At 42.1% G+C, this 27,686-nt stretch overlaps 2 protein-coding genes across 4 annotated transcripts in view; one reads left to right on the top strand and one right to left on the bottom strand.

The window, feature by feature from the left end:
- Positions 1-1,009: 1,009 nt before the first annotated feature.
- Positions 1,010-24,468, bottom strand: PPWD1 (peptidylprolyl isomerase domain and WD repeat containing 1). Its single transcript, XM_084833323.1, has 11 exons — positions 24,297-24,468; positions 22,468-22,570; positions 20,534-20,634; positions 19,173-19,293; positions 15,664-16,111; positions 13,743-13,933; positions 11,396-11,585; positions 10,034-10,215; positions 7,506-7,587; positions 6,004-6,186; positions 1,010-4,630 (listed from the first exon to the last, which is right to left on the bottom strand). Exons 1-11 carry the CDS (start codon positions 24,457-24,459, stop codon positions 4,487-4,489), a joined length of 1,908 nt encoding a protein of 635 aa, XP_084689449.1. The 5' UTR covers positions 24,460-24,468; the 3' UTR covers positions 1,010-4,486.
- The window catches only part of CENPK (centromere protein K), a 28,240-nt gene continuing 24,997 nt past the window's right edge, over positions 24,444-27,686 (top strand). For 2 of the 3 annotated variants that reach the window (XR_014787603.1, XM_084833325.1), the window contains exons 1-3: positions 24,575-24,670; positions 26,007-26,144; positions 26,881-26,937. Coding sequence is in view for 2 of the 3 variants with exons in the window: in XM_084833325.1 (XP_084689451.1) it covers positions 26,028-26,144; positions 26,881-26,937 (174 nt within the window). In the remaining variant the exon portion in view is untranslated. Of the gene's footprint in view, positions 24,671-26,006; positions 26,145-26,880; positions 26,938-27,686 lie in introns of all 3 variants that reach the window. The other variant, XM_084833324.1, reaches the window with a different exon arrangement.

Here is a 27,686-nt window from a genome sequence, read left to right as displayed (position 1 = left end):
TGGGGGACAAGAGGAGGTTGGGGGATATTGACCTGGTGTTGAATGGGGTACGGCTACCCTTGAAAGACCAGGTCCGCAGCCTGGGGGTCATTTTAGACTCCCAGCTGTCCATGGAGGCTCAGGTGTCAGCTGTGAGCCAGACAGCACTGTACCAACTCCATCTGATATGGCAGCTGCACCCCTACCTTCCCGACCATCTGCTCCCATCGGTAGTACATGCCCTGGTCTCCTCTCGTTTAGACTACTGTAATGCGGTCTGCGTGGGGTTACCCTTGAAGATGGTTCGGAAGCTGCAGCTGGTACAGAATGCGGTGGCTCGCCTGATTAAAGCAGCCGCCGGCGAGATCACATCACTCCAGTGCTGAAGGAGTTGCACTGGTTACCAGTTGTTTTCCAGGCCAAATTCAAGGTGTTGGTTTTGACCTTTAAAACCCTGTATGGTTCCGGCCCAGCCTATCTTAAGGAGCGCCTCCAGCAACACCAGACAGGTCACGTAACAAGATCAGCCTTGGATGGCCTTCTCTCTGTCCCATCAGCTAGGACAGTTAGACTGGTGGGGACGAGGGAGAGGGCCTTCTCTGTGTTGGCCCCCACTCTGTGCAACTCCTTCCCTAGGGAACTCTGCCATGCCCCCTCTTTAATGAGCTTCTGCTGCACATTAAAAACGTGATTGTTCAGGCAGGCATTTGGGGTGGGTTAGGGTATTTTTAGAAATATGTTTTTACTGAAGAATTTTATTGTTTTAAACTTTTATTATATACTCTGTACATCGCTGAGAGTGGCTGGGTGACCAGCCCGATGGGCAATTAATAAATTTAATAAATAAAAATCTTGTACATATGGATCAGCACACTCCATGAACAATCTGTTCTGAGATCTGCCAAATAGGCCAGCAGGTTTCTTGCTGCGTTGTCTTTTCTAGATTGCTCATTGGGTTTGCCTCTTAAAAATTTCTATAGCCCTCTTCTGATCTCATTCTGTTTTTCAATGTTGTTTTTGGACTATGGCACACAATCACACAATATTGTCTTTATTATGAAAATAGACAAGTAAAAAACATCATGCAAAGATACAAATACAAGATTTAAAAAGCTGCTAAGCATACAAGTTGAAATGAGTCACATTAAAGCAGATGTTATGATTGTATATTTTATCAGTATCATGAAGACAATACTTTCTCTAGGGTATTTGTTACTCCTTGCATGCTAAACAGACACAGAATTATCTTGACCTGCACATATCCTCAGAATTGTAGCTACTATTATGTGCCAGATCATCTGTTGGTGGCCTGGATTCTCAGTGTTTGGCAATTAGCATTTGAGCTCCTGCCAAGGGATTACCCATCAAGAATATTCATGAATTGTGAGTTCTTCAATATAATCTGTGAATTGTCTAATTTATTTTACCACTTTGCCAACAATTTTGGGATAATGTCACCCAGCATACATGAAAGCATCTGGAGCATGGCAACATCAGTAACGATTGGACAGTGTATGAAACACCTGTTAAATGTGAGGTGGAGTATAGTACTGTTGGTTTAATACATTATAAATCTATTTTGTGGACATACTTGCTGATACTTGCTGTCTTTTCCATGCAGATTGTTTTCTACTAGGCTGTTGATCTACATACAGATCTTGGGTAAGAGTGGGCAGCTAATGCCTCTTTCAAGGTATAACTGCCTTGACAGTTGCTCATTAACCACAGATTTAGCAGAAAGGGCATAGTTTAGGAGCCCTCAAACTAGGCCTATACCAAAATGTCTCAAAAGCTTCCCTCTTATCATTCCACTATATCAAAGCCTTTTTCCATATCAACAAAATATAAAAGTGTATCATTTCTATGTCAAGAATAATGCCAGTGACTTTTCTGCTGTTTCTTTTTTGCGCATAGACCCACGATCGCATGCAATCTAGATTTTAACATTAAGGCTAACATTTTATATTCAGCATTTAATGATGCAATTGGACAGTAAGCCTACTTCTGTTGGATCTTTACCAGTTTTGAGAATGAATCATTAGTATCTATTCGCACCAGTCATTTTTTAAAAACACTATACACTGCAGTATGCGAGCAGTTCAAGCTGTCAAGGAAACAAACTGTTTTTTGAAAGATTTGTAAAATTCCATAGTGTCATCAGAGCCTGGTGGCTTCTTTAATTTTAGCTTATTTATTGCCTGCTCAATATCCTTAGCTAAAACGGGAGCACCCAAAGACTTTAAATGTGGGGGGAGCTCTGCAGCATTTAAACTGTGTAGTGTCTGAAACATGAGGGTTTATCAACTTGTAGAGTATTTTATACTGTGCCAGAAAATCTTAAGCCTTTATATTCCATGGAATAGCAAATTAGCCATCAACTATGCATATAACTATAACTTGATACAGAATGCATCTTGAGTAGTTTTAGCGTAGGGATGGGAAACCTGCAGAGGTTCTCCATCCAGCCAATGGAGGCTACTGGGGGCAGAGCAGCTTAAGGAATCCCCTTATTTCCAATCATAGCGATGACAAGGGGATTCCCCTTAGCATGCTGGTCCTGTGCAGGGAACTAGAAGGAGCGAAGTCAGCAGAGTGGGCTTCAATCATCCTTTGCCTTCCTTGCATAGGGAAAGTGAAGCAGGACTGGTCCTCCCATGAGGTGGGGTGAAGCCCCCACCTCAGCTGGCAGAGCAGGAGGATCAGCACATCATGTCACTCCCCCCATGCCCCCACCCCCAGCAGCTGCTCCAGAGAGTCCCACCAACTGCTCTCCTGCTGTGGCATCTCCTGCAGCAAGACAGCGAGGCTGGGCGGGCTCTCTGGAGCAGCCACCTGCTCAGCAATGCTGGCGGGTGCTCTGGAGAGCTCCGTTGGTCCCGCTTTCCCACTGTGGCAAATGCCACAGCAAGGGAGTGGCCAGTGGGGTTCTCTGGAACAGCCACCCGCCCCCTGGTTCACACTGAGAATCCTCTCAGCATGGGCAGGAGGGCAGAAAGCCACCCTCTGGAAAACTGTCAAGGAAACTGCTCTTTTGAGAGCTTGCCAGGCCAAAATGCCTGGTTCTGAGAGGGGCCTTCCTCAGAGCCAGGCACTGTGGGAGGAGAGTGCCAGATCACCTGTACAAGCAATCTCTCGAGACCCCACTCCCATGTCTGGCTCTGAGGAAGGGCCCCTTCAGAGCCAGGCATTTTGGCCAGCACTCAGAGGAGCTGTTCTGGCCACTTCCTTTTGACCGATGCACTGGTGGCAGGTGTTGGGATGCAACTCGACAGGACAGCTTGTGCCAGAGCTTACCTTTTCTACCAGTTTTGTGGTATTATCCTAGACTTTCGATATCTGATAGTGGCTTGTCTCTCTGTTCTAGATAAGATCCCAAATTACCCCCTTTCCATGTTTTCGATCCCAAATCGATCCCTTTCCATGTTTTCGAGCCTATAGCATTATCACTCGGCTGTGATCTCCATATTTTCCAGTACAGATCTGGGGCAGATTCATGACTAGAACTACACTTCAGACAATACAAAAAAACCCTTAATCTAATGTGTATCAATTAGAGAACTATCATCCTGTTTTGTTGAATGCTTTTCACACCAATTATCAAATAATGTATTGTTCAATCAAACCTGAAATGCTTTAGCCATGCGCTGTTAACAATTTGAGTCAAGTGGGAAGAGTTTCCTAGTGTAGGCTAAGCTTTGCCTCCTAGCAGATGGGGTGTCTAGACCACTGGATAGGAGCAAGTATGGATAAAGAACATGTTTGGTGATGCTAAACTTCCTGTTTTGTTTTGGCAAACACACACTTCTAAATTGAGCACTTACAAATATTTCTCAAGCTCTAGGAATGATGTTCCTGTTCTTTATTGGAGATGCTATTTTGTAGGACAATGAGTTGGAATGTTGGGATAGAAATACAATACCACTGGCAACGCTGAAGTACGCAGATTAGAAACCAATGCAATAGTTACATACCTTACACCAGGGATACGACACATCTTTCAGCCCAAGGGCCAAATTCCATTTCAAAGACAGTCTTGGAGGGCAGATTCCAGTGGTGGGTAGGTCGAAGGCAAAAGGGGTGGGACCCAAAAACAAATACCAGCGTATTTTAGCATAAAGCTCTTACGGCCAGTAACTAAGTGGTGGGAGAGGCACTTCAACTTTTTAGAATGGGGAAACAGTGTACAAAAGCCAGGAAACCACCAAATTATTGATGGTTGGGGAAAATGGATTGCAGCCTCCTGGAGAACCCCCGAAGGCTGGATTTGGCCCCCGGGCCTGACATTCTGCACCCCTGCCTTATACAGAGAAGCATAAATTACACTGTTGTTCCAAGATGGTTGGCTTTTATTGATAAAAAAATTAAAAATACAGTTTAGAGCACCTCAGACATATGATAATTGAAAAGGCTGGTATCTGTTCTGAAGCTTTTTACAGCAGAAGTATTGAGATGCCATACTCATTGTACTTGAAGTCCCTCTCCCTTGAGGTTTCTTATAAATCTTGTTTCACTTCACTGTGATGTTAATAATGCTGACATCTTCATAGGGTTTGTCAGTTTTTGGATTGACTTTCACATTTGAAATTCTCTGAACGACTTCCATGCCTTTAGATACTCTTCCAAACACACTGTGCTTGTTGTCCAGCCATGGCTGTGCATGGTCAAATTAAGTTGGCAGAGCAAAAGAAAGAGAAAACCATTATTAACATGAGTTACAGTACTGACAGAGTAGTATGTATGCTAAGGTAATTCAGAGAATTTTTTGTGTCACTATGGATGAGGAATCTTCAAATCAAATTCCAAACCCTCTGGCTCTTTAAATGGCACTGGAATTGCTGATAGAGCTGAAGGTGGACCATGCAACCTGCTTGAGGTGCCTACAGCCATATTTTGCCTCAGGTGTAGCCCTGCACAATGTAAGGCCAATGGGCTAATTGTAGCCTGTTGTTCTGGCCCTTCGGGTAAGAGCCCATCTCTGATCTTGCCTTAGGTTTCAGAGGCGTGCTGAAGCTCTTAGGGTGGAATCCAATTAAGTCCTCCAGTGATGCAACTGCCTTTGTCAGCGGAATGGGGAGGGGCCAATCCCCCCCCCCCCCAATCTGCTCCAGAAGATTGGGGGACCCTCTGGAGCAGAATAAGAGAACACACCAGGGGAAGAGAAAGTTGTGGGATTCTGAATTCTGAATTCCAACGATGTTGGGTTCTGCCTTTAGACTTCTTGCTTCTGCATACCACCAAAGCTGCAAATCACTCTCGGAGCACCCCATCACATTCTATGGTGGTGGTGGTGGTATTGGTATTATTATTATTAACATTTCTATATTGCCCTATAGCCAGCTATCTGGGCAGTTTACAAAGGTTAAAACATTAAAAGTACAATATGCAAAATTTAAAATATAAACACACACACACACACACACACACACACACAGAGAGACAGCATATACAAAAACAACATATATCTAAAAACAACTTTGAGCAATCAGCCAAACCATAAAACAAATCCAGGATCAATTAAAAAAGTCTTGACCACCAAAAACAATGCTGGCACCAGGCAGGCCTCATCAGGGAGATCGTTCCACAATTGGGGGAGGGGGGGCACCACTGAGAAGGCCCTCTCCCATGTTGCTGTCTTCTGAGCCTCCCTTAGAGTAGGTACCTGGAGGATGACCTTAGATTTTGAGCACAGTGTATGGGTAGGTTCATGTCGGGAGAGGCGCTCCATCAGGTATTACAGTCCCAAGCTGTGTAAGGCTTTATAGGTTAAAACCAGCACCTTGAATAGGACTTGGAAACATATAGGCAGCCAATGCAAGCTGCCTATATGGTAGACTGGCAAGAGCCAAGGGTGGCCTGATTTCAGCTTAACTCTCAGGTCCCATACTCACTTAGTAGACTGTAGACTCAACTGAATTCTCTTCCAATTCCAGTTCAAAACATCAGTGGTCTCAAAACACCTTGCTACTCACAGGAGTGGCTCTTTTCCCATTATGGCTTTTGACAGGCAGCTACTGTGTTACTTACTGTTGGTACTACTGTTACGAAGAACTGTGAGCCATTGGTGTTTGGTCCTGCGTTAGCCATACTAAGGGTGTAGGGTCTGTCATGTCGTAAAGTTGAGTGGAACTCATCCTCAAATTCTCCTCCCCAGATGCTTTCACCTCCCATTCCAGTGCCAGTAGGATCACCAGTTTGAATCATGAAGCCCTGCAAGGGAAAAAGAAGTCATACCCCCATATTGTCATAATTTAAGGATGTAAAAAGAGCCCTGCTGACTCAGACCAAAGGCCCATCTAGTCCAACATCTTGCCTACATCAGTGGCTGACTATATACTTCTGAGAAGCCCATAAGCATGGCTTAAAGGCAATAGCTTCGATCTGCTGCTGTTTCCAGGAACTGGCCTTCAGAAGCAGCCTGGAGATAGTGCATAGCCATTATGACTAGCAACCGCTGATAGCCTTATCCTTCTTGAATTTATCTTATTCCCCTTCCAAGCCATCTAACCTAGAGCGATCACATCTTGTGACAGCAAAGTTTGCAAGTTAATTATGCATTGTGACAATGTACTTTCTTCTGACTATTGTGAATGTACTGCCAAACAATTTCATTAAGCAAAGCCAAGCAATGTACTTTCTCAATATGCATAGTGTTATAAACCTCTACCGTATCTCCCCTTAATCATCATCTTTTTCTAAACTAAAGAGCACCACATGCTTTAGCCCTTGCTCGTACGGAAGATGCTCCAACCTCCTGATCCTTTTGGTTGCCCTTTTACCACCTCTATGATATCCTCTTTGAGATGGGGCAACCAGAACCGTACATAGTATTCCAAGCATGGATGTTTAATAAATCTAAGTTTATTAAAACCAATTCTTTAACATTTAATTAAGTGACATTTTTTTGCCAGAGTGACAGCTTATGTTTTATTGTTTTAAGAAACCCTCTATCCCTGCTCTTTATCTGATCAGATCATCATCCTTGGCATTTTGCTAGTAAATAACACATTTATTTACATAATGGCTTTGGAGGAGACACAAGATGTCTAACTCACCCTGCATAGGCATGCACACGTGTCCCCCCACCCCGATAGATAGTGAAGGGGAAGCAATGCATCAGTAATTTTAGAAGACAGAAGTCTCTTGGCTATTGGCAGCTGCTGCAGTAATGTCTTTTGTTGTGGAAGCTGTTACATCCCAATGACTAATATGCTATGGCTACAATTAGGAAATTCTTTAAGAAATACAAAATCCACAGGAAGGTCTTGATCACAGAATACCCTAAGTAAGGGAGCGACAGAGCATATGTTTTGCATTCAGAGTGTCTAAGGTTTGATCCCTGGCAATGGTCGGATTCAGTATAAGGCAGCTTCCTATGCTCCTAAGTACCATTCATGAAGCCATTCTGGGACAGGCAAGTCAAAGATACTGAAACCCCATTTATATAAACAATATAATCTCAACAAGGCAATGTCACTGAACTCAGAACAGGAAGATATTACTAAAAAGGTTTATTAGTCATTAGTTACCTTTATGATGCGGTGAAAGGTATGGCCATTGTAATAACCATTCCTGCTGTGTACGCAGAAGTTTTCCACTGTTTTGGGGCACCTGCAGTCAGAAGTATTCTGTGTTATTATATTGCACTACCTGTTGCAAAAAGGGTGCAATCTTATGCATGTTTAGACAGAAACAAGTCCTACAACTCCCAGCATTCCCCAGCCAGCAACACAGGACTTTTTTCTGTCTGAACATGCATAGGATTGTGCCCTAAGTTAACGTTTTGAATTAGACACAAGAGCCCTATCTAGTCCAGCATGCCTATGGGAAATCCACAAGCAGCATATGTGCCAGGAATGAATCTGAGCATATGGAGATGTCCAGCAGCTCAGATTCAGAATGGGAACAGCCAGAACAGAGGGAGCAACTTCTCTAACTTCCACTTTGGTTCCTCTATTGATATTTGTAATTGTGTGGATTAGCTGTTTTCATTGTAGTCTGAGAGTTTCCTAGAATTTGCATTTGTAAGGAAGCTAGTCTAATAAAGTAGTGATCTTGAAGCCTGGTATCCTGGAGTGTGTTGATTGCGAAGGGGGAGGAAGGATCATGACAATATGAACGCAAAAGCTTTATGTAGCTATCATGATTGGTAGCCACTGAGAGCTTTATCCTCCATGAATTTGACTAATCCCCTTTTAAAGCCATCCAAATTGGTGGCCGTGTTGTGACATCAAGTTTCACAGTTTAACTGTGTACTGTGTGAACTTTCACCTGCCATTAATCTCCCAATATTTAGCTTCACTGGACAACCCCAGGTTCTATTATTATGAGCATTATCCATTTTCTCCACACCATACATAATCTTGTAAGTTTTTATTATATCCCCCTTATTTGCCTTTTTTCTAAGCTAAAAAGCCTCAAATACTGTTAACCTTTATTTACATGGGACTTGTCGCGGCTCCCCTGATCATTCTGATTGCCCCTTTCTGGCTCTACCATTTCCTTCTTGAGATGCAGTGGCAAGAACCATACACGCTATTCCAAGTGTTGTTGCACCATGGATTTGTATAAAGACATTATTATATTGGCAGTTTTAGTTTCAGTGCCTTTCCGAATGACCCCCAACGTTGAACGTCTTCACAGCAGCAACTGGGTCATTTTTATCGAGCTGTCCACCACAGCCCCAAGACCCTTGCCTTGGTCAGTCACTGCCAGCTCAAACCCCATCAGCATGTAGTTGGATTTTTTTTTTTTGCCATGACATGCATCACTTTATACTTGCTTACACTGAACCGCATTTGCCAATGTAATGCCCATCTTCCCATTTGGAGAGATCCCTTTGGGGCTCTTCGCTATCACTTTTTTGTTCTAACCACCCTAAATAATTTGGTGCCATCAGCAAAATTGGCCACCTCACTGTTCACTTCTAACTCCAGATGATTTTTAGAAAAGATAAAAAGCACTGGTCCCAATACAGATCCTTGGGGAACCCTACTGTTTACATCCCTCCATAGTGAACTGTCAATTTATTAGTGCCCTGCTTCCAGTTCTTTAAACAGTTACTGATTCACAAGAGGACCTCTCCTCTTATTCCATGACTGTTAAGTTTGCTCAGGAGTCTTTGGTCTTGGTCTTCGGACTTTGTTAAAAAATGTTTTGAAAGTCCAAGTAAACAATGTACTGTATCACCTCTATCCATGTGCTTGTTGACACTCTGAGAGAACTCTTTTTTAAAAGTTAGTGAGACTGGACTTACATTTGCAGAAGCCATGTTGATTCTTCTTCAGCAATACTTTTCCTTCTATATGCTTGTAGTTTTTTCCTCTAATAATGCTTTCCATCAATTTACCCAGAAAAAACATTAATCTAACCAGTCTGTAATTTCCTGAATCCCTGCCAGGGTCCTGCTTTCCAGTCCTCTGGTACAGAGGATGATCTTGGGCACAGAGACCCATCAGCAATTTCACATTTGAGTTCTTTAGAAACTCTTGGATGAATGCTATCTGGATACAGTGATTTGTTTATTAACAAATTAAAATCAATGACTTTTTGATCATCACCGCCTCATTATTCATCTCAGCTCCTCAGACTCCCTTCCTGAAAATGTCAGTTCAAGCATAGGTATCATTTTTCTAGGTGCTACACTCTGATTGATTGTCTCTATCCATGAAAGACCTAGAACAATCCAGTAGATCACTCAGCAGGAAGATAGTTGTAGGTCCACTGTCACATTCTTGGTATCTGTTTTAAGTTGAGAAAACTGACTTGATCATCTCACAATGTGAAAGCGTGTGTACAAAGGATTGTGCACCCTAGCCGGGGAGAGATGTATTGACACCTTCCTTAGACTTCATTGTGTATCTTTCTACAAAAACATACAGTACGCCAGACAGAAAATGGCAGTACAGAGGAGGAAAAGGAACAGAAGCAAACAGGAACAGATGCAGATCAACTATGTCATTGCATGGTCCAACGTTAGTTCTAGATAACAAGCAGTCACAGAAAGTGTTTTCCCCCACAAAGTTTAAATATAATGGAAAAATACTCATATACATACTCGACAGGAAAGAGCTTGACATGAATATCTCCCATGCTTGTGTGGATAATGGCACTATCAGAAACTCGTTTGGGCCCTTCAGCTTGAGTTGCTGCCATGACTTCTTCTTTAGATGGCTTCTCATTAAATACATCTCTGTCAGAATCTGCACTCTTTGTGTCTTCTGGTTCACGTTTGGTAAACTGAAAGACAAGACAGTAGCATCCTTGTTTCTCTCGTGTTAAGACTCATATGGAAGATATCCAGGGAACATATAATGTAGTCCCTGCCACATGCTGCTCTGCACCCTATCCACAGGCTTGCTAGGCAGCTTATTTGGCTGCTGAATCTACAGAATTGCTGCCTTCCTGCAGTTTGGCAATTACTTCTTGTCCTATTCTAAATGGGCAGTATTGTCACTTGACATCTTTTAAAATATTTAAAGACAGTCAGCATCTCTCTCTCTACCTGAAAAGTTACATCTTTTCTGTGGGCTGCACTTATCTCATATATTTAGTCTTTAAAGACTTTGTCTTATAAACCCTGTGTCATCTGTGTAGCTTCATTCTGCATTTGCGCCCTTGGTACCCACAACTGAACTTAGTACTCTTGTGTGCTTTAACCAACATGGAGTGGTACTGTTATGCTCCTCTTGTTCCTGCCCCTAGTCTTGGAAATGATGTTGCCCAGTGGCAGGTTCTAAGTTGACTGTAACCATCTATGGGAAAGATCTTGGGACTATTACAGTCTTCCTAAAAATATCAGTTCTGTGCTGTGGCAGCAAAAAAATTATATGAAAAATTAATGAAATTAGGAAGAAGACTAAAAATTAAAGAGCAAGTATCACGATGCTATATATAAATCTACGGTGCACTCACATGCAAAATGCGGATTGCCTCATCTCAAAAGGGATATGATGGAAAATGTAAGTAAAAAATATAAAAATAAGTGACCAGGAATAGAAATGTGGCTTCTTTCTTATGAAGAAAGGCTTAAAATATTGTGGCACTTGAGCTTGGAAAAAAGGATGAAAGGGGAAAATGACCAAACAGGAACTGATAAAGCAGCATAACCTTTAGTTGTTCCAGCTCTAAGAGATAGGATCTAGTAATGGAACAGCCCATGATCCAAAAAAACCACTCAATTGCTTCAACAACAGCACTCTGTGAAGCTATTGCAATGTCGTAACCATCAAGTGGAGATCCCATAATGAAGTAGCCACCTGGATATTTCCCTGGTTTGATAGAAGGAAGAACAATTGCATGCATATACAAAATTGTGTGTTAGAACTGGGAGCAAGTGAGATACAGGAACAGTCTGATAGCAAAGGCGATATAGAAATAGGAGAAAAAAGCTAATTCAACTGGGAAAGAATAAACATACCATATAAAATCTGTTCTTTTTAAAGGAAGTACAGATTATAGTTGGATCTGCCTGGATGTTCTGAAGAACAGGATTATCAGATGCTTTCATCTCTGCAGTAACAGCAGCACGATGTTTCTTTGCTACACCCTGGAACAGAGCCAGCTGCATGACTCTAATGTTCTCCTGTTTGCCTAGGATTCTAACACATCTACACACAAGAAATAAAAATCCATGACCACCATAATTAAGTTTCAAGGTCATCATGTCATCTGCTACTCCTGAATCAACAACATGACTTTGCTGCAATATTTCGGAGCATCCTCCATTCATTTTGATTAATCAGAGTATCATATCCTTGCAAATCTGCTATAAATTTTAGCAGGATGACAACAACAACAACAACCACACTTATCTAGGCATGCAATCTGGAAGTTTTGCCACTTACATGAAGAGCAGTGGGTGAACCTGCAGATTAGATTAATTCAGAGGTAGTTACAGAAGTCAATAAACGGCCTTTTCTCAAGACACGATAAAGATAACAATTAACATATACATACTTGGAAGTGATACACTTGATGCCATTGGAATATGATAAAGTGTCAACTATCGCATATCAAAAACCAGTTCTAAACTATTAATTCTCATCTTACATGGCAAGCTACTGGAAATGCTTGTGTGCGGTTTGGAATTATTTTACCATGTGGAGAACCCCACATTATTCCAGCTTCTACGAAGAATGTGTGAAGGTGGACATGGAACCTCCACACGGTTGGGATGATCCACATGCTAAGTACTATATAAATGTCACACAGCCTGTGGAAAGGTTACCACACATTAGGATTTTCAGCAGCCTCCCACACAGAGGCCCATACGGCAGTGATGGCCAACTTTTTTATTCTGGGGCTTACTTTTATTATCCAGATAGTGGTCTGGAGGCTAAGTGTAGTTTGCTGCACAACCAAAGCCCTCAGAAATGGACACCTTATTAGAAAAACAACAATAGGGGTTTCCCTATTATGGAACACATGCACTCAGCCATGGCCAAGGCTTCCTACATACTAATAGCAAACTCATTCTCTAAATGCCCATCCTTATGTATCAAAAATGGCACCATCCATACACAAGAGGAAGTTATCAGCAGGCTTGATGGAACCCCAAAATTTGCATAAGTAATAATTACATAAAATTAGAAAGCCAGCAAATTGCCACTTTACTGTCCCCGGTCTAAGGTTTTAGCTACTGATAGTTCCAGGTTTATCAATACAGATGTCAAAATACCCATTGTACAGAGAATATTTAGCAGAATTGGGACTGTCACTTTGTTGCAGTTAAGTTCAACGCTACGGCTGTGTTCACATAGCACAATGCGCCAGAATTCAGGAGAATGATCTGACTGTGAATGATCCGACGTACATATTCCATTCAGATCCACTTTGCTCCTCTCCACTAAACAAGCCAAGAAAGGTTTCTTTAATGTCTTGACTGCAATGGGACTCCGGGCTTGTCACTACCTGGCCAAGACGGAATTGCAAGCCAGGGTTTATTCTTGGCTTGAGATTCCTGGCTTGTTTGGGAGTGACAAGCCAGGAATTCTGGTCTGGATGTCACACTAAGCAAACTCTTGCTGGTTTCTACAGCAGTCACTGTAGTGGGGAGGAGCAAAGTGGGAGTGAGCGGGTTGCGCCCATCAGCACGCCAGTCAATTCAGGCTTTTGTGGATGATTTGTGTGTTGATGCAGTCGTCTACACAGTAGAGTTGTGTGTGTTTGTCTGACTATTTTTATTTATTTATTCATTCATTCATTCATTCATTCATTCCATTTCTATACCACCCAACAGCCAAAGCTCTCTGGGCGGTTCACAAAAATTAAAACCAAACGGCACACAATAAAACAATTTAAAATATATAGGACATTAAACCCATAATATAACAATACAACCATAATAAAACCTAGCAGCAGTGCAATTTAAAATACAGATTTAAAACAGCAAAGCTAAAAGTCTAGAAAGCTAAAATGCTAAAATGCCTGGGAAAATAAAAAGGTCTTCACCTGGCGCCAAAAGGAATACAATGTAGGTGCCACGCGAACCTCACTGACTAACAATTACCAACACATCAGAAATAAGCCAAAAAACTTAAGACTGTTCCAGCAGCTAATAAAAATGGTAAACATTCTACTAGCAGATTAACTGCCACCAGTCATGTAAACTTACACGACTGGATGGATCAAATCTGTATCATGTACAAATCTGGAGCAATTAAAGAACATATTAATGTTGAGGTTCTATCTTTGAAATCTCTGAGCAAAATCCCTAGGATATAGCTAAAACTAGTTTATTGCAAAATAACAAGAGCAATACTTACCGGTTTGTTTCAACATTTATGACCTTAATTCCCAACATTGTCCCATAGAGTACGAAGTGTCCAGTTTCATCAAAAATGATATTAATTAACCTTACAGCGTCAACTTTTTCAAGCTCCCGCTCCACAGCCATACGTCGTCCAAATTCCATGTCTGGCAGTTGTTGTCTCATCTGTTGTAGCTCAGTAAACATCTACAGACACAAGACACTTATCTATAATATGAGTGTAGCTTGACTTGGATTAAGTATACCCACACCTAAACAGTAAATCATAGTTGTGGCAGTAACCTTATTGGTTTCAGTTCAGTTTTATGTACTAGAATTTTGGACTGACAAATGGGACTCCAAAATAATGTGCTCAAAATGCTCTTGAATCAAGAGGTTTGTGTAAGAGGGATCATGCATGCATATAAATATCCATACTAAATATTTTCCTAAAACATATTGGGTTGGAATCAGATTTCAGCTGGATCAACTGCGCTGGTAGAATTGGACTTCCCCACCCCTTCCTTCCCATGACAGCCCCTCCAGCCGCCTGAAAATGCTACACAAGAGAGTCAGGAGACCCTGCTGAATGGTGAGCTGTGGTACAGGGGGAAGGAGGGATCTCCGAAAATCAGGGAGAGGGCCCTTCTGCAGATGGACCTCTTCCTCTTGCAGAAGGCAGATCCTCGATCCAACCCAATATGATTGTCATACGAGACTCTACACAATCAAAATATATAGAACTCCTACTTTAACATCTATAGCAAACTGTTATTGGCCCATAAACTGGATTGTGGCCTCTGATAATGTTATATTCATTACACAGTTAATTGTAGCAACAAAAAATCTTTTTCATACAAGAAAACGCAATAAGCAAATTCGTCACAAACGGTATTTATGCAGAGGCTAGATAGGCCTCTGTCAGGGGTGCTGTAGCTGTATCCTTCATTGCAGGTCCTCGAAGATCACTTCCAACTCCAATTCTGTGATTAAGATCCACAGTTTAATTTTTTCCCCTGACTGTTGGACAGGGTGGCCATATTATCAGAATCTTCACTGCAGTCTACTTTTATAACATACAATTCTGAGAAGCATAAGTACTATTATTATTATGGCTGATTATTATGGCCCGTGATACATTCCATGGGGTTTTCCTGGCAAGAATACTGGAGTGGGTTGCCATTTCCTTCTCCAGTGGACCACATTTTGTCAGAACTCTCCACCATGACCTGTCCGTCTTGGGTGGATCATTATGGCCTGACGCACTGGAAAAGACCCTGATGCTGGGAAAGATTGAAGGCAAAAGGAGAAGGGGATGGCAGAGGATGAGATGGCTAGATAGCATCACCAGTGCAATGAATATGAACTTGAACACACCCTGGGAGAGAGCAGAGGACAGGAAGGCCTGGCGTGCTATGGTCCATGGGGTCACGAAGAGTCGGACACGACTGAACGAATGAACACCAACATTATGGCCTGACTGCACTGGGAAGTTTTAGCATATTTCACTCTGGCTTAGTCATTACTGATAAATACCAATTGATTCTGGGTTTTAACTATTGATATTGCATATTTTGTAATGAATTTAAAATGTTATATTAGTATTATTTAAATGGTTTGGAATGTTATTACATTTTGAAATGAATTGGTACTAAATCATCTACTGCAATCATGTATTGGTATGGATTCTTGGTTTTGTAATGCTATTCTGGTGTTGTGAGCCACTTTGTACACATTTATGTGGAAAAGCAGCATACAAATTAATCACAATACAAATTAACATAAACCAGATATTGCAGTCTAAAGCTGAAAATTTAAAAAAAACCTTTAAAGAGGAATTTTTGTATATATGCATGCAGAAAATCTCATCTCTGAAAGATGAAAAGAGTATTATCTGTACTTGCAAGCAAATGAATATGGAAAAAAATTAAACTTACACTCAATGATTCATCAAAGACCCTCATAAGTTTGCCTGTCAAGAATCTGAAAATTCGGACTTTTCTGTCAGAACCAATAGTAGCCATTTTTTTGCCATCAGAGGAGAAACATATACTGGTTAGGTATGCTTTACACTTAGCAAATTCATATAAATCAGTGTCTGTTTTATATTCCCAGTTCACATTTTTGGGAAATTTGTATTCATGGGGAGGCCCAGTCCAGTATTCAATCATTCCAGACTTGTCAGAAGATACCACGACTTTATAGACAGAGTTCAGTTGTATCTGAGTAAGAGGGGATGTATGGAGTTTATCAAAAATATGAAGTGGTTGGTTGTTTCCTCGACCATCATATATGAATATTTTTCCAGTACTCTTCTCAGAGGCTGCAACTGAAGATATAGCATCTCCTGGGCAGTATACCCATTCACACTGGCCGGGGTGGTAACTAGAATAAGACAGAATAATCATATTGGCATGACTATAGAAACTGAAATAATTCATGCCAATATTCCAAACAAATAAAAAGGCAAGTAATAACCCAAACATACAGAAAAAAGATTATCATTTAATCATAGCTGAAGTCAGTTGCTTGCTTTAGTTCAGGGGTGCAGAACCTCTTTCAGGCTGAGGGCCAAATTCTATTCTGGAAAATCTCTCAGGTGCCACATTCCAGTGGTGTGTGGAGCCAAAGGCAAAAAGGGCAGGGCTGCAAAGGTACCAGCATATTTTAATTTAAAGCTCCTCCTGCCAATAACTACGCCTTAGGAGAGGCATTTCAGCCAATTAGAAGGGGGGGGGGAGATTGTTTGGTAGTTTCCTGACTTTTGTGCAATCAGTGGTTGGGGGAAAGGGGTGTAGCTTCTGAGGAACCCTAGAGGGCCGAATTGGGACAAATGAGGATAGGATTTTGCCTCCAGGCCTGAGGTTCTGCACTCCTTTTAATTCATTGGTCTTCAAATGATGTGCCAGAACCCAGAAGTGATTTTTTTCCATGGTTCAGTGAAATGACCAGTATTTTGCTTTGTTTTGCTTAGTGTTTCTTTCTTAAAACGTGATACAGAAATGACAAGAAATAGACTTTCTTCCAGATACACACTGAGATAAGGAGCTTCTCACACATACATGCAAACACACACGTATTGCAACACGAACTCATAATCATACATGGAATTTACAAATGGACTAGAATTTTATACTTGGCTCAACAATACTACAAGCAAGAAGGATCTTGGAATTGTCATAGAACGCAAGCTGAATATGAGCCAACAATGTGATGTGGCTGCAAAAAAGGCAAAAGCTATTTTGGGCTGCATTAATAGAAGCATAGCTTCCAAATCCTGGGAAGTACTAGTTCCCCTCTACTCAGCACTGGTTAGGCCTCATCTGGAGTACTGCGTCCAGTTCTGGGCACCGTACTTTAAGAAGGACACAGACAAGCTGGAGACAGTTCAGAGGAGGGCAACAAAGATGATCAGGGGACTGGAAACAAAGCCCTATGAAGAGAGATTGAAAGAACTGGGCATGTTTAGCCTTGAGAAGAGAAGACTGAAGGGAGATATGATAGTGCTCTTCAAGTACTTGAAAGGTTGTCACAGAGGGGAAGGCCAGGATCTCTTCTCGATCATCCCAGAGTGCAGGACACGGAATAATGGGCTCAAGTGACAGGAGGCCAGTGTGGGAGAAAAAACCTGTATAAGGCCTGAACAAAAGTCTCCAAGAAGGAAAAATACAGAGAATATTGTAACCGAGTAGCTGAGAAAAACAAGACACAAAGAACTGGGTAAGAGGGTAGAATAAACATTCCTGCACACAGATAAAGCAGGCTCCAACTCCTAACTCATGGGCAATGGGTAGGCAAAAACCCATTCCCTACTGAGATAAGGTACTGCCTGGCAGAAGGAATTTGCAGATCATTGTGCCCCAGCTATGTTTAGGGGTATATTCACAGTTAAGGAGGACTGATGCATATGTGAGCACCCCCAACCCTAATATGATTGGATATAGATAATGTATGTAAGCTTTTAATTGGCTAAAGTCTATGTCTTCATATTTTTACTATGTACTTTGTTTTCCTTTAAAAACCCATGTAACCTGCTCCCAAATTGTAGTTCCTTTGTGAGCTACCCGTGTATACATGTTCCAGTAATAAAGTGTGATTTCAGATACATTGCCCACCAGCCTCATCCTTTCACCGGGGGTGGTTCTCATTCCCTTTTGGTTCCCCGCAGTTTCCCCCACACCAGATTCCGGCTGAACATCAGGAAAAACTTCCTGACTGTTAGAGCAATATGACAATGGAACCAATTACCTAGGGAGGTGGTGGGCTCTCCCATACTGGAGGCGTTCAAGATGAAATTGGACAGCCATCCGTCAGGGATGCTCCGAATTAGATTCCTAAGGTTGGACTAGATGGTCTTATAGGTCCCTTTCAACCCTACTATTCTATGATTCCCCAGCCACTTTAACTGAGGGTGGCAGCTCTGGATATGTGCCCCCTCTTTTATGCATGATTTCCCCTGGACTGAAGTATCAAGTACTGCTGGAGCACTTGCAAGGTTCACTGGGGGGGGGGGGTGTGTGACCTGTGCCCACCACAGATGTTGTTGGATTACAACTCCCATCACACCAACCATTGGCATACCGTCTGAGTTGATGGGAGTTTGGAGTCCAACAACACCTTGTGGGCCACCAATTCACTACCCCTGCCATGTAATAGTTATTTTTGTAAGATGTCTTACCTTAAAGGGATCTCAGTTCAAGATATAAGTGCAATTTTAAAGTAAGTAGCAGTGCCTCTTATACTTTTCTGATCGATTTTTTCCCTCACATTTTGCAATTATATGCAACATAATACACTTCTGCCTTCGATGGTTATATTTTCCTGAACCACACACACACAGCTCTTTCCCTTCCTTTGATAAAAATATGCCAGCAATTAAACGTGCTGCAGTTCTTTGTGTACCACAAATGGCTAGATAATTAGCCCATGTCTACTAACAATATATCGCCTTTAATTTAATCTAACCTGATTTAAGATTTATCAGAAAAGGTTAACTTCAATCATAACTTTCTCTAATTTCCTCTTAGTAGAAATAATCTTATAGCACTTGGTAATCTCATCAAGGAAGACTCTTACGAGTCCCCTGGACTGCAAGGAGGTCAAATCAGTCAATCCTAAAGGAAATCAACCCTGACTGCTCATTGGAAGGACAGATACTGAAGCTGAAGCTCAAATCTTTTGGCCACCTAATGCGAAGAGAAAACTCTCTGGAAAAGACCCTGATGCTGGGAAAGACTGAAGGCAAAAGGAGAAGGGGACGGCAGAGGATGAGATGGCTAGATAGCATCACCGATACAATGAATATGGACTTGAGCACACTCCGGGAGAGAGCACAGGACAGGAAGGCCTGGCGTGCTATGGTCCATGGGGTCATGAAGAGTCGGACACGACTGAACGTCTGAACAACAATCTCATCAAGATTGTTACAAGAAGTAAAGTGACTTACCCAAGTTTCAGCATGTTGATCATATCAAAGTTCACCACATCAAAAACTTTCATCGCTTTGTCATCCCCAACAGAGCAGAATAATGCCCCTTCTGAACTAGCTGCAATGCTCTCAACAACACCTGTTGTGATCAAACCAAAAGAAAGGAAATATTCTACTCTTTATTTATTTGACAAAGTTATTGAACTAAATCATAACTATTACATTAGCATATAAATGCTTAAGATGAGGTTATGTCACAAACTAAAGCAACAGGTAAATATATACAAGGCTGTAATCCTACACACACAAAGTCCCATTAAACTCAGTGAGACTTACTTCTGAGTAAACATATGAAGGACTTCACTGCAAGACAGATCCAAAGATCAGAATGCAGGGCTACTGCAATTTTCTGGCCTCACTGCAGCTTTCTGCATGGCTTAAAAAGCCATTTTTCAGGGCTGCTTTTTAGGCGATTCAGGGGGTTGAAGAAAGACCTCAGAAGCCAAATGCATCTTGCAGAAGCTCCTCATAGTCCTTTGAACCTTTCCCTCAGACTGGCATGTCAATCACTTTGTCTATCCTGAATAATGTTAATGAAAAGCGCCACAAAATGCAGATTATTGCCTAAGAAATGATCAAATTTAGTCAAGCTTAACAAGGATCCCAACAATGGTATATATCAGTGGTTGATAACATGGTGCCTGTGGGCACAGCAGCAACTGACAAGACCTCTGACAGCATCTGCAAGACCCCTTTCCAACCCCTGCATTCAAGTGGTAGGCCACTTCTCCCTACCTCTGTGCTCATGAGGACTTCCTGCTTCCTCAGTGGTGGCAGGAGCTGGGGGAGGAAATTTGGAAGAGGAGGCTGCAGAAGTGATGGTAATGGTTGGTAACAGAAGTGGGAGAGAAGGAAGAAGAAAGGAGAGGCCGTGGTGGCAGGAAACGGAAAGGAAGTCAGAAAGAGGAAGGGGGCAAGAAAAGTGGGGATCCAGGGAAAAGGGGGGCAAGAAAAACCAAGAAGCCGGGAAAAGGGAGGGCAAGAAAAAGCAGGGATCCAGGGAAGAGGGAGGCAAGAAAATGTGCCCACAGCCCCCGAAAAAATAGTCACATGTGCCCATGGGCCTGAAAAGTTTGCCTATGTTACTTGTCACATCTGATAAGGACATTACAGATTTTACTGCCACAGATATTAGGTGCTATCAAATTTTACAAATATAAAATCCAAATATCTAAACATCTACTTGTACATGACAAAATTTTATTTCATGAATATGTAATAATGTAGGTGCTCTGCAAATAAACAGAAGGAATGCTGAAGGAAAATAAATTACAGAGAAAGACACCCACCCCCAAACATACACACACAAAATATCTTACCTAAATGGCTACGAAAATGTTTAACAAATTCAATCCCTTCTTCTACTTTCTTCCAGAATTTGACATGTCCATCGTGGCTGGCTGTTATTACAAAATCTGTCCTGCAAAAACAAGCATATAAAAGAAACAAGGATCTGGATTTAAAAATGTTACGGTGCTTTACTAGTTCCACACATGGAGGTTCAGCACACAGTTCAGTGATGAATATGATAAAGAAGCTTACTGGGACTCCTGAGCTAGCAGGAGAACAAGAGGAGCAAGAAAGGAGTAGGAGTAGTGGATATCACCAAGGTGATGGAGAGCTCAACTGTTTCTTGGAATAAATGCCTGCTTCTGAGATCTCACTTCCTCCCAGAGTCTCATGGGAACACAAGGGGAGGGTGAGTGGTGATTCATTGGGCATGAATCTAATCATGGCTCTGTTCAAAAGGATGGAAGCTAAATGCAGATAAAAAATTGTATTTATGGATTTATTACTTAGGTTTAGCTCTTTCATGGTATTTTCTGTATGCCTTAGTTTTATTATGTTTTAATAGATCACTAAAGTTTTCATGGATTTATTGTGAGTCGAACTTGTGCTTTTTGTGGGGAGGGAAAAAAATGCAGAGTACAAAAATAATTAATGGTGGTGTTGATAGAGATTAATACACCTGTTTTCTGCTGTCTTATTGTAATGATGCTGCTTTGACAGACTTTGAATTTAATTGGTTTAAATGGGTTTTGATGTATTTTTAGCTACTGATATCTTAGAAATTTGGATTAGTTAATGAAGGTTTTGTTAGCTAAATGTGGATTTTTTGTGATTCTTTTTATTTATGAAAGGAATGTTTTTTCATAGGTTTAGGGTAATTATAATGTTAGCTTGCTAATGTGGATTTAAACATGAAATGTGTTAGATATATTTATGACTGTGTTTGTGTGCTTATTTAGTGATTAGTTTACTAATCCTGTGAGCTGCTCTGAGCATAATTTGGAAATGATACATAGACATAAACCTGATGATGGAGAAAAATTCAACTATAGTTACCAAAGAATCCCATTTTAAAAAAAATCTGGGAAATATCCTTGTAAATGTACAAGAACTGGCACATGTTAAAGGATCCCACTGCATTAACTACTTGTAAAATTGTTTTGATTTTCTTTTAAAAAGAATTCAGATGCCATTAGCAGCAAAACATTACCCAGATGGCAATGTGCTATTTTAGCAATATTGGACTTTCAGGCCTACAGTATAATTTAAGGCTTTTCCCATTCAGGTCTTGGGGTGTCTTACAGCCTCTCCCACTCCTCAGGAGCAAGCTTATTATCAGAAGAGAAGAGTTATTCCTTTTGATGCTGCATGTTGAAAGGCCATCTTGGTACAGTGTGTGCAGGAATACAACTAGGCATAGATACAATCAATATTAAATATTTTGACAACTTCCATCCCACCCATAGCAACATTCCAATATCTGTGTGTTATCCAAGGGTTTTCCACAGAGGTCCACAAATCTGGCTGGTCTTGCCGACCATACAACATTTGTGGTCGCTAGGATCCTGCCTATCTCCCCAATGGGAGGGGTGTAAGACATCACGCTGAACTCCAGAGGAGCTGCATTGTACTTCCAAGACCACTTGGAGTGCCTCCAAAGTATATCACGGCAGGAGCTATCTCCAGCCCTCCTACAAGGGCTCCTTCAAGCTCTGGAGGGCAGTGTGGGATGGTCCCCACAGTTGTGCTGTACTTGAGAGGTGCTCGAAGCAGCCTCAGAATCATAGCACAACTTAGACAAGCCACAGCCTTCTTCCTGAGCCTGGAGATGGAAAGCAGAATAGGAGAACCCACCCCATAGTTGCATTGCACTTCTGAGGCACTCTCTAAGCAGAAAACACTTCCTGGAACACACACCTGATCCAGTACTACAATGCTAAAACTGAATAAATAAAAGACTTACTTAGTACATACTACATGTGTGATGACATCTCTGTGCATGTAACTGCGCTCATACATTGAGGCACTGGGAAGATTATCCAGGTAGACATGTTCAAACTCAAGAACTATGAATAAATTAAAAAAAATGATTGTTTCATAAAAATTATATTCCATTTGAATTATACTTGGATTACCTTCTTGATTTAAAAGAGACCATTCTGAACAAGTTTATCTTTAAACAGAGAGGATCAGTTTGGATTATATTTATACTTCTCAATGTTGTGGTAGAAAACAACATCTAACTAAAAATTTATACAGTGATGACCTAATGTTACATGTGGCTTGATCCCACCATGAACAATAGGGAAACATTTATTAGATTATCTAACTGAAGTCATCCTTCAATCACAGTCCTACTTTATGTGGAACTTAAAGCTCAATCCTATATATATCTACTCAGAAATCAGTCCCTTTAGTTTCACTGGGGCTTACTCCCAGATGAATGTGTATAGGATTGCAGTTTAAGTCCCACAGATTTCAGTGTATCTTACTCCAAAGTAAGTATACTTAAGATTGTGGAGTAAGTTATTAAATGAGAAAGGTTAGTTCTCCTTACAACAAACTTTTAAGAGTTATTTGGTTAAGACCCGAACCAAATTATGATACAATCTCTACTTTCAATTGAACTGATTTCTGTGTAATGTTCATAGATCATGAAAGCTAGGGTCATCCTGAAACATTAACGAAGCTGGATCTGACCAATAAAGGACTAAGGGGGGAAGAACTATCAATTGCACCCTCAGTGATCAGAAGCCCCTGAACTCAGAAGCATCTGATAATCCAGTGCAGGGAGGGAGGAACAGAGGTGATCTTTGTCTCCCCATCCTTGCACCCTACAGATTTTGCTAGACAGGCTTTTTAGCCTATCTATCAAGGGCACTTTGGAGGGGGAGAAAAGGAGGCTGGAGAAGGATCAATATAACTCATATCCTGGCCTCTCCGGTCTCCTTCCCTCCCACTGGAACACCCCCGTTTCCTCCTCCGAAGTTGCTTTTCCGACCCTGGAGGACAGACAGCATAGTTCTTTCCACGTCAGCTGCAAGGGGGTGGGGGAAGAAGAACAGATCTCTGACTCCTCCTTCCGAGGTTGGAGCACTGTCTCCAATCTTGGAAGGGGGATGTCCAAACAATCCTATGGTCTGTGGGACACTCACCCAGGGATTGCTCTCTCTTAGTTAAAAGTCAATATTACTGCTCTTCTCCATATGGCGTACTTCACCATTTTAATTTAATCTATAGCCTGCCTCAAAAGCACATTTACTCAGAATTAAGTCCTAGTGATTTCAATGGGGCTTACTTCCAGGTAAGTATGATAAACAAAACTGCTATATCTTAACATCACTATGGGTTAGGTCAAGAGATGTAGGGCAAAGCACAGGAGCCCGGGACATGCAGTTGCACCAGTCAGCTCACTGTACTGCCCTTTAGGGGTAATCCACTACAGGTATTCTCAACAGCCACTTTGCCTCACTTGTTGTTGTTCAGCCGTTCGGTCGTGTCCGACTCTTCGTGAGCCCATGGACCATAGCACGCCAGGCCTTCCTGTCCTGCGCTCTCTCGGAGCGTGCTCTATGGTTCTGTCATGGGATTTAACTCACAGCGAGGGAACAGGGCCAGGACTGAGCTATATGGCTGCGATCCGAAGGACATATACCTGGGAGTTCGATGAGACCCCCAAGGAGACACGCCCAGGACCACAATGTGAAGACTCGTCCTATCCAAGGCTAACAGCGTCCGAGATTCCTCACTGGACTGGACCCCACTCCTGGTTCTCTCGAACTCCTCCCTTACCTTTTCGCTTTTTCACTTGCACGGCCTCCCCAGGTAGAGGGCCCACCCAGCGCTCCTGCTCCCCTTCCCGCTCCTGCTCCTCCTCTTCCTCAGAGCCGTCATCTTCTTTCACCTCTTCCTCTTCGCGGCGCCTTCTTTTGCGCTGCGAGTCCGCGGACGCCATGTCGCCCCTACGTCATATCCCGGCGACGACCAGCCTCAAGCCGGGCCGCGGGCCGCGGGCAGTGACGCACAGAGGCGCGCTCCCTGCAGCCCTCGCGAACAGCCAATGAGCGCTCAGCCCGCGCAGGTTTGGAAACGAGAGTGAAGCGGCCGGTTCGCCCCCCCCCCCCGAGACGAAGGGGACGAAGGAAGAAACGGGAAAGGCCGCTGTGGTAACATCGGGGGCGACAGAGTGGCTGGTTCTCAGAGGACTCCCCTTCGCAGCCTTCCCCAACCTGGCGCTTTCCAGATATGTTGGTCTACAGCTCCCAGTATCCCCAGCCAGCTGGCTGGGGATGCTGGGAGCTGTAGACCAACATATCTGGAAAGCGCCAGGTTGGGGAAGGCTGCTCTAGGACAGGGGTGCGCAAACTTGTAGGCCAACACATCTGGAGGACCACAGCTCCCATCATCCCTCACCATTGGCTCTGCTGGCTAGGGCTGGTGGGAGTTGTAGGCCAAAAATCTGGAGGGCCACAAGCTGCCCACCTGTGCTCTAGGGAAAAGAAGGGTGGAACTGGTGATCGAACCTGTGTTGACTTTCTTCCACCGGCCCTTCCTCCAGATAACAGAATTGCAACTGAATGCCAGTTGCTGGGGAACAGCAGCAGGAGAGGGCTATTTCCCTCATGTCCAGCTTGGGGGTCTTCCCAGAGGCAACTGGTTGGCCTCTGTTGAAAACAGACTAGATAAGCCTTTGGTCTGATTTAGCAGGGGTTCACAACAGGAACTAAAGCTCTTGGAGCTCTTGGTACGCTCCAATATTTATGAAGGTATACAATCAGCACAGCACTGTTCACCCCCTTGACACCCTTGGGTTGGGAACTGTGGGGCCAGGTCTGGCATGCAGGTTGCTGATCCTGCTCAGAGATAATTTGATACCATCTCATATAGGACAGCTCCTGCCCTGCACATCTCATTATTGTGTGTAGATAAGGGGATTTCAATCGGTCTGGCTTGCCATGCTATGGTGCTGTAGGAGATGAAAAAATGGGGCTGTACTTGCTGAAAATTCCTCTTCCGCATTGCTGTTAAGGCAGAGGGACCTTATCTGCTAGTGGAACTGATAACTTTTAATTGTTGCCTTTGTTCTGACTGACACTTTGTGCCTATAACAGCTACGTGTCAGGCAGGAATTCTATAACTGTGAGAAAGCTACACCTGTTGGATTTCTTCCTGTCACACAGCTCCAAAAACATGGAGCCCCTGTCAGGAAAACAGGGTAGCAGCTCTATTTGCCAGCTTAAATGTCCCATCTCCAGTCATGTGATTATTGTTTTGAAATCAAAGATTTGGGTGAAATCCAAACCCACTGAAACTGATCACATGTAGCTGTTGAGTTCAGTGAAACAATTTCCAGACCTTGAGGATTTGTTAATGTAATATAGGATATTTAACCTGCTAAATCTGTTGCTAATGGAAACAGATTTTTTAATCAATGATTTTAAGATAATTCACAAAGTTTAAAACAGCAAGTATACTAACAGTAAATGCGAACATTATTCATAGGCTGAGAAACTTGCCAAGAACATGTCTCTGTACAAGCAAGATGTGTCTCCAACAATCACCAGCAGATTACTAAGTTCAGAAGATGCCAAAGAACAACTCTTACAAGAGTGTGAAGAAATATGGAAACAAATGGAAGAGGTAATGGGCAATTTAGAGGTGAATACTGATGTTGCGACTATGTATATTGATGTGATTAGTGGAGCTGCACTCATACATTTTTGATACTTTTACGTTTTATTCCTCTGTCATGCTTTTACATGTGCCTAACTGAGCAGGAGAACTCGGAACATCATGTCTAGACAAAATAATATAAAATGCAGATAAAAGTAGATATAATTTTTGAAATGATCACAAAGTTAGTCCTCACATATTTTACGTTGTTATAGATGTAATGGAATTTCATAGATTAAATATAGAACCGAGCAAGGAATTTCTACTACATTTTACCTGTCATGCCGACAAAATATAGAAGCACAATTTTACTAATAGAAAACTTGGCAGAGAATAATGAGAGGCAGAAGGTGCAATGAGGAATTTAAAGGTAATATATACTCGAGATAAAAGTTATCAAAGATCAGAGCATTAGAGACATTTTCCAAAACAGGAAGGTTGTATAGCATTATCAGTTTTACTTGTAATCCAGCCAGGGTGCTTTTAGGTTCCATCTGTTTCAAAGGGAAACAATTCAGCCCATGCTTTAACTCTCCAGTTCAAATCACAGGGAACTCTGTGTGTTTCACATTGGCTGAAATGTGCCTTTAGTATTTGAGTTCTAACATTATAAATGGTAGAGGAATTTGATTGTTCTTAAGAAGGAAAAAATAAGCATAATGTAGACTTATATGTAATTTCTCTCTCTCTCTTTTTAACCAAGTGTCAGAACAAATTAACACTTCAGGAAACAGAAATGCTTCCAGGTTCAGATCCCAAGGTAAGGTTAGAGTTTCAGAACTGTCAGTGAAAATGTTTCTATTCATAGGGTATCAGGTTGAATAGATTTCCTAACCTGTTTGTTATGCATTTATATGCTTATTTAAATGTCTTGCCCACCTAGTCCCAAAGGTGTAACTGGCTTAAAATAGACGTGTTTTGAAATGCACAACAAACAAAAACGGGCAAAGGTTTTTTGTTAAAAAGCTGGGATATAAATGTAATAAATAAATAAACCCCAAACAGATTAGTCCTAACTATCAACAAAAAAGAATATTTCTAAAATATGCTAAAGGTCCATCTAGACCAACATTCTGTTTCCCATAGCAGCCTATCAGATACTTCTGGGAAATCTACAAGCAGAGCATGAAGGCAGTACGCCCCCCCCCCCCCCCCCGCAACTGGTATGTAAAGCAGGGGTAACTTGTGACTCTCCAGAAGTTTTGGCCTACAACTCCCATCTGCCCTAGTCAGCATAGCCAATGGTGAGGGATGATGGGAGTTGTGGCCCTCCAGATGTGTTGGCCTACAAGTTGCCCACCCCTGATGTACAGGCATATTTTCTCTCAGCATGGAGACTCTATATAGCCATCATGACTAACAGCTGTAGATGGAGTTGGCATGCTAGTGCAAGTGGTATCTGGTGCCTATTAATGACATTAACCTGTTCTGACAGGCCTTTGCTTGCATTGCAGCAGCTAAAATTGTGCTGGAACTGTCTGCCTCTGTCTTTCCTCCCCTCCCCTTCCC

Source organism: Heloderma suspectum, chromosome 2, assembly GCF_057233095.1.
Source record: "Heloderma suspectum isolate Gila_16-S chromosome 2, 16-S_ref, whole genome shotgun sequence".
NCBI classification, from domain to species: Eukaryota; Metazoa; Chordata; class Lepidosauria; order Squamata; family Helodermatidae; genus Heloderma; species Heloderma suspectum.
This window is presented reverse-complemented; position numbering and strand designations above follow the sequence as displayed.

What these genes read in the sequence shown, in the direction of transcription:
- PPWD1 (XM_084833323.1), bottom strand. Translation starts at nt 24,459, where the DNA reads ATGGCGTCCGCGGACTCGCAGCGCAAAAGAAGGCGCCGCGAAGAGGAA. An exon ending in ATCAACATGCTGAAACTTGG is followed by an intron (nt 16,112 to 19,172) that starts GTAAGTCACTTT and finishes GTCTTATTCTAG; the next exon opens with TTACCACCCCGGCCAGTGTG. An exon ending in TCGTAACAGTAGTACCAACA is followed by an intron (nt 4,631 to 6,003) that starts GTAAGTAACACA and finishes GACCATGCACAG; the next exon opens with CCATGGCTGGACAACAAGCA.